The sequence below is a fragment of the Opisthocomus hoazin genome, chromosome 6 (assembly GCF_030867145.1).
Source record: "Opisthocomus hoazin isolate bOpiHoa1 chromosome 6, bOpiHoa1.hap1, whole genome shotgun sequence".
Lineage (NCBI taxonomy): Eukaryota > Metazoa > Chordata > Aves > Opisthocomiformes > Opisthocomidae > Opisthocomus > Opisthocomus hoazin.
In genome coordinates, this window is record NC_134419.1 from 28,140,854 (window position 1) to 28,147,334 (window position 6,481).

The following is a 6,481-nucleotide window of genomic DNA, read 5'->3' on the forward strand; positions in this document are numbered from 1 at the left end:
CCCATTCCCCGTTCCCCGAGAGAAAAATCAGGAGTGAAGTCAAGCCTGGGAAGAAGGGATGGGGGGAGGGGGAAGGTGTTTTTAAGATTTGGGTTTAGTTCTCCTTATTATTCTCTGATTTAATTGGTGATAAATTAAACTAATTTCCCCAAGTTCAATCTGTTTTGTCCGTGATGGTAACTGGTGAGTGATCTCTCCTTGCCCTTGTCTCAACCCGCCAGCCTTTCGTTGTTTGCTTGGGCTTTTTCCCCTCCCCTGTCCAGCAGAGGAGGGGGAGTGATACAGCAGCTTTGGTGGGCATGTGCCATCAGCCAGGCTAAACCACGACAACTGCAAATGAAAAAAAAATAGTATTACACGCTCTTCAGGTGTAACAGGACAGAGTTTTCACCACTAGGGAAACCACAGTGAAGAACTCGAAATACACAAATTCCGTGAAGTCTATGGAGCAAAAGGTTCGAGATGGTGCCGAAAGGTCAAAGTAAGGCGCGACTAGAAACTAACTGTGCACAAAACTAGCAAAGCCAAAATGGACTACAAAATCCCAACGAACTGCCACACTGAAGTCTGACCAATTGACAGTAACACGACAGCATGAAGTTCAATTTCAGCGTCAAAACAGCTTGTTTGAAAGTGATGCCTTTTAAGTCTAAAAAATTTTCTATTCTGTGTTACGCTTCGGAAAAAAAAACCAACCAAATCAAAAACCTTCAAAACAAGGCCAAACAAAAAAACCCCACGGTTTCACCTTGACTCCACATGCATCAAATGTTATCCCCCCTCATACAGACGCTCACCCCTTCATGCTGTTACTAGAAGATTTTGTAGGGGAAGCAATGCCCATCCTGGTTTCAAAACAAAACCTGTCCCTAAATACTTCAACTGCCCTGAGAAATGGACCTTCCAGCAGCTTCACAGCCCCCAGGAGGACCAGGGATTCCACTGCCCAGACCTGGCACCTGCCAGAGCCCGGCTCCAAGCAGGACAGGGCTCCCCACACACTGCCCAGTCCCCATCCCCAGCCAGCCGGCTCACCTCAAAGCCTAAGGCAGACGACCTGCTAGAAAAATCAAGTCACAACTGTACAATTTAAGACTGGCACAGAATTATGATCAAACCAGAGCTTCCAGGAAGAAATACTTCCATTAAAACGGTAAGAAGTTGTTCCTCCAAGTATAGTGGCTTTACTCACAGCTCACCATCAGCACGGCAACACACACTGCAGAAGTGCCAACCTCACTGGGGGAAGGGAAATAAAAAACACTCAGCCATCGCCTTCTTGAACTTGAAACACCTACACAAATATCTACTAAACGCAACAGAAGTCTAAGTCTGTTTTCTCCATACTGTCGATATAATACCACTACTTTTCTTGCAGTTATTTTTCTGAAATTATCTAGATTGAAAGTGCCCAATAACCTGTTCAGAACTCATTACTAGCAGTAAGGTTGAACACATTACTTTCATAATGATGCCTGTGAAAATCAATAGATGTTATTTATGCAGAGAAAAGTGATTCAAAATACCAGAAGCACGGTAGAATAAAGGATCTATCACTGTTCCTTCTGTCCGAAAACTTAGCCTGCTCGGGGTGGGGTGTGCGGGTACATTTTGTTGCTGAAGAGCAAAGGGAAGGGACACGGCACCTTTCAGCTTTTGAGAAGCCAGAAGTCGGCCGTACACCTACAGCCAACAGAACTGGATTCCTCAGCAAGGAATTGAGTGTTTTACAGTTTCGCTGCTACCTTTGATAAGGTGGCATGTAATCCTGTTCAGAGCACTGGCAGAACCAGAGCTTCCTCCACACAGATTTGGCTCTGAAGTGTGTGGCACATGATCCAGTTGTCACTTCATTTTAAAACAAACATTTTAGTTTATCTCACTTCAGAATAACTCATTATTTCTTTGAGGTGTGTCATATCCAGTTGCTCATCTATTCAAGTTTTCAGCAATATCTAGCAATAAACAACATAATTTAGAAACAAGTACTGAACGGCTATCTATTAACTTGAAAAATACAGTATCACAAAGCCACAGGCACTGCCAAAGCTCAGCAAGGCACAGCTGGTACTTCATCGCTTGAACCACACACACAAGAAATCCCCGTGCTCGTTATGGCTCTAAGAGGATGTTTTATGAGGAGGACAAGATATTGCACATTCAAGGGAAAGCATCAGAGGAACAAGCAGCTGTACACAAGGAGAAAACCTAAGTCTATACTGACATTTCAGCATCAGTTTGTGTTTCTTTCAGATTTTCCAGACAGAAGGAACCTGCTCAATAAACAGAAAACTAAAAGCAAGCTTATCTAAAAGTAGCTTACTTTACTAAACATGGGAAATAAGAGAATTATTGCTTTTCCTACTTTGGATGTTTGTAAATTGAGCAATGGCATCAATTACTGAAGAAAACAATTAAAATCCTAAGAATCAGACCTCAAAAAAGTCCAGTACTTATATTTTTGCTTTAATGGTTTTTAAGTTGGAGTTTTGTTTTATTAAGAGATACAACTCTCAACAAAACTCCAACTTAAAAACTGGAGAAAATGTTTACATAATGCAAGAGAGAAAGTTTCTCCTGCTCATTTTTAACACCAGAAATTTATTTCCAGTTCATCCATTCACCATCAACCTGCGTGCACAAGGAATTTATTCATTTTTAACTGCTTTATTTCCTCTTTCATGCTTCAAAGCATGAATTTTTACAGAGGTACTAAAGGCCTGTGTCTTATCCACAAAAGAAAGCAGTAATCTTTAAAAATACAAGAGTAGGCATGCACAGTATCACACAAATCACAATACCCATGACCAGCTGCTCACTGTTTAAAAACTTCTCAGCTGCGCATACAGGACCCTCTGCTGGGTAAACAACGCAAATAAGTTTCTCTGTTGGACTGATTCCTTCCTTTGGTTTTGAAACAGATTCTGTAATCACTCTTCAGGGGCTACAGATCAGCCATTAGATCAAAACACACAAAACGCCTAATCTTAGACCATCTAGGCCTCTTCATGTGCCAGCAGGGGTATTCATACAATTATTGTCCGCAAGCTAACCTGGATTAAAATTTACTTCTGCCCTTTTTGGTTTTTCTTCCCCCTCCGGGTTACTTTTAACCTGGCTCGGTTCCTCAGACCAGTTCACTGTCTGGCTGACACGTGTGCCAGCACAGGGAGCAGGCAGTGCAGGGCAGCGCTGCCAACTTCTGCCAGCTTAGCTGCTCACAGAGCCACAGTGTTAAATGTCCAGTGGGACTACTTCTAATTCTAGCAGGGACAGAATGCCACCACCGCCGCGTGGACTCGCATTGCTTTCTCCAGACTGGCAGCAGAGATGCAATTACAGCAACAGTGCAATGGACACCTAAAACAGAAGGCAAGATTTACTTCATGAAAGACTAAGCCACTAACAACCACTCACTGCAAGCACAGTATGGATCCTGTCGAGTGACCCGAGTATAAAAGGGTTTGAATCTTAGATGTTTTTGAAAGTGTTCCTTGTACATCCCTGCATAAATCTGTCAATTACGTAAATTAACAGCTCCTGAACCGTGGTGTCAAAGCTACTGAGCATGGCTTTGCAGAACTGGTCTCATTTTTACAGTGTCTTCAATTTCACAATTAGACATATATAGTTCCACAGTGGTTCACAAGAAACTTTGTGAACTGATAGCAGTCCGACTTCATCAACAGTTCAGAAGCCACTGGTCTAAACCAAGATTTACTAACTTTAAACAAACAAACCACCAAAACCCCACAAATTCTAAACTACACCACCACAAGAGGCAAGGACACAAATAGCTATTACCAGGTTACTGCTACTGTTCTCCTCAGAGCATCCACTGTTCACCTACAGCTCCTTCTTGGCCATGAAGATAAAGCTACCGGAACGTACGCACTAAAGTGTTTCTCTCCAGTTGCTCTCTTTTTGTCTTTTGTTAACAATTTCTGGGCCCAATTCAAGCTCTCCTAATTAGCAGTAGAGTTAGGCTGGCGTATCAGTTTCTCTGTTCCCTACAGAAGGGCAACGAAACTTGTCTGTCTAGTTAACCATTCCTCATTACTGCTTGGGAAAAGCAACTTGCAGCAAGGAAACCACCACAATCATCTACACAGTTGCTCAGCAGAAATAGAACCAAGGCTTTTCAAGAATTTTAAAACTTAACTGTTTATGCAAATCATTTTCTTTCTCTTCAGTCTAGCTACCAGTACCCCACACTCACGCAGGAAGTGCAGATAAATCCAAATGAGTTTCTGAAAGCTTGAAACAGGTAACGAAATAGCACATTTCTAGTTTTAAATAGAGTGCAAAGTAAAACCAGTTAATAAAAAAAAATCCGTCTACCAGTTAACATAAACAAAGAGGTTTCTTTCCTTTCTCAAACTACAAGTCAGGATATTGGATATCAATACTAATACTGACATCATAATTATGAAAACCAAGGGGGGGGGGGGAAATCCCTGATCATAAACTGAACTACAAGGGGGTTGTTTCTGAGAAATCTGCAGGTTCTTCTGTTCTTCCACCAAGCTTCACAGGATGCTGTAGTCTCTTTGATCAGCACCTGAAACACCGGCTATCTGGTATTTAAAAATAAGCATTGTTTTCTCCTGAGTTTAAAAGAGGTTCACTGAAGCCCTTCCAGTCAGGACGTGAATTCAGCAGCTGTTAAGCTCAGAGGAAAAGAGCGCGCAGTACTGCCTTGCGCTGCAAGCAACAAACAGCCCACCAGAAAACTCAACAGGTACAAAACCTCGGTTTCCAGAAGTCTTCTGAAAAACCAGCGTTTTACCCAGCACAACCATCTAAGCAGCAGAAGCACCAGCTCTCCTTGTTCATCACGACCAGGGCAGCGAGGGAAGGGCCGGCCCCGGAGAGGCCCGAGCGCGGCGGGGCAGGGGGGGGCCCGCAAAGCCCAGCGGGGCTCCCCGGTGACCGCCGAGCCGACGCCGGTTCGGACCTCACCGACTTCCCCGCACCAGGACGAAGCCCCAGGAAAAGAGCGGCAGTCCGGATCAGCTAAGGCAGCGAGTACGCGACGCCCGTTTTTCAGGCAAAGCCCAGAAAAACTTGGAGCAGCTGCCTCCTGCCACCTCATCGCGGCAGTCGGCCCCGCCGCGACCCGCCGGCCCGCACCGAGAGGCCGAGGAAAGGCCTCGCCCCGGCCCGGCTGCTCCCCCGGCCCCGGGCATGGTGCCGGGAGCCTTCCCGAAGGGAACGGCGAGACACCCCCCCCCCCCCCGCCCCGCCCGAGGAGGCTGCCGGCGGCACAGGGCAGGGAGAAAGCGCCCACCCCGCCGCCAAAGGCCACCCTCCACCGGGACGGGGCAGCTGGCGGCTCGCCGCGCTCCTGAGGGGCCCTCCCGGGAGGCGGCGGTCATGCCGGCTCCCCGCTCCCCGGGCGCTCCCCCGCAACTTCGGGGCAACTTCTCCCCCCGCCCGCCCCGTCCCTTCCCCGGGCGAGCGGCCGCCCGCCCCGGCCCCGCCGCTCACCCCCAGATGACATAGTTGGTCTTGACATTCTTGGGCCAGGAGAACTCGCCGAAGATCACCTCGTCGCCCTTCACCACGATCTCCTTCTTTTGCGTGTTGTACTGCCGCAGCACGCTCAGCACGTCCGCCATCTTCGCTCCGGAGCCGCCGGCCGCCGCTGTCGCTCCGCTCCGGCCCGGCCCCTCCGCCGGCGAGGGCCCCGCCGCCAGGCCCCGGGCTGCCCGCCGCGAACGCCTGAGCAGCAGCGCCGCCGCCGCCGCCTCCAGGGGGCGACGCCGAACCCGCTGCCATGGAGCCACGCGGCCCCGCCCTCAGGGCGGTCGGAGAGCCGGGGGAAGCGGGAGGCTTCGGGGTTGGCGGGGAGCGGCCGCCGGTTCGGGCCTGCCCAGGCCTCCGCCGAGCACAGCCGTCCGCGCCGGGAGCGGTGTCTCCCCTCAGAGCCGCGGGGTCGCCCCCGCCCCGCCCCACGGGCGGTCGGCGGTGCCCGGGAACGCACCGTGAGGGAAGCGCCTCAGGAGAACGGCGTCAAGGCTGCCCGAGGCTGGGCGCTCACCTCACGCAGCAGGTGAGAAGGAAAATCTTCCAGAACTTGGATATAAAGGGGATAAAAAAAAAAAAGAGAGAAAAGAGAAGAATCTCTGCTTTATCAATCACAAAAATTCCGATGAGAATCAGCCATCGAGTCCATAGCAAAAAGAGTAATTAGGAAAATATTTATTGCCTCTGCAGCTGAAGAAGAAGCAGTGACAACGCGGAGCGGCTGAGGCTTTGTCTGGCCGAGCTGGGGCCGTCGCGGAGCCGTTTGCTCCCCGGGGCGGCTGCCGGGGCCCCTCAGTCAGGCCCGGTTCGGCTCTCCTGGTGTTCCAGGCCCACTTCTTGTGCCCAAGCACCCACGAGCTGGAAGCATTGCGCTTCCCAGCGGAACCTGACGGACTGGCTTCTCCTGGGGAACACCAATCCCGGGATTTTAAGCCTGGAAGAAAGATCTCGT

At 49.3% G+C, this 6,481-nt stretch overlaps 1 protein-coding gene across 1 annotated transcript in view; it reads right to left on the reverse strand.

The window, feature by feature from the left end:
* The window catches only part of CDC73 (cell division cycle 73), a 119,704-nt gene extending 114,026 nt beyond the window's left edge, over positions 1-5,678 (reverse strand). Inside the window, exon 1 of the mRNA XM_075422346.1 lies at positions 5,491-5,678. Coding sequence (XP_075278461.1) covers positions 5,491-5,621 — 131 coding nt within the window. The 5' untranslated portion in view covers positions 5,622-5,678. The remainder of the gene's footprint in view (positions 1-5,490) is intronic.
* Between the last annotated feature and the right edge of the window lie 803 nt (positions 5,679-6,481).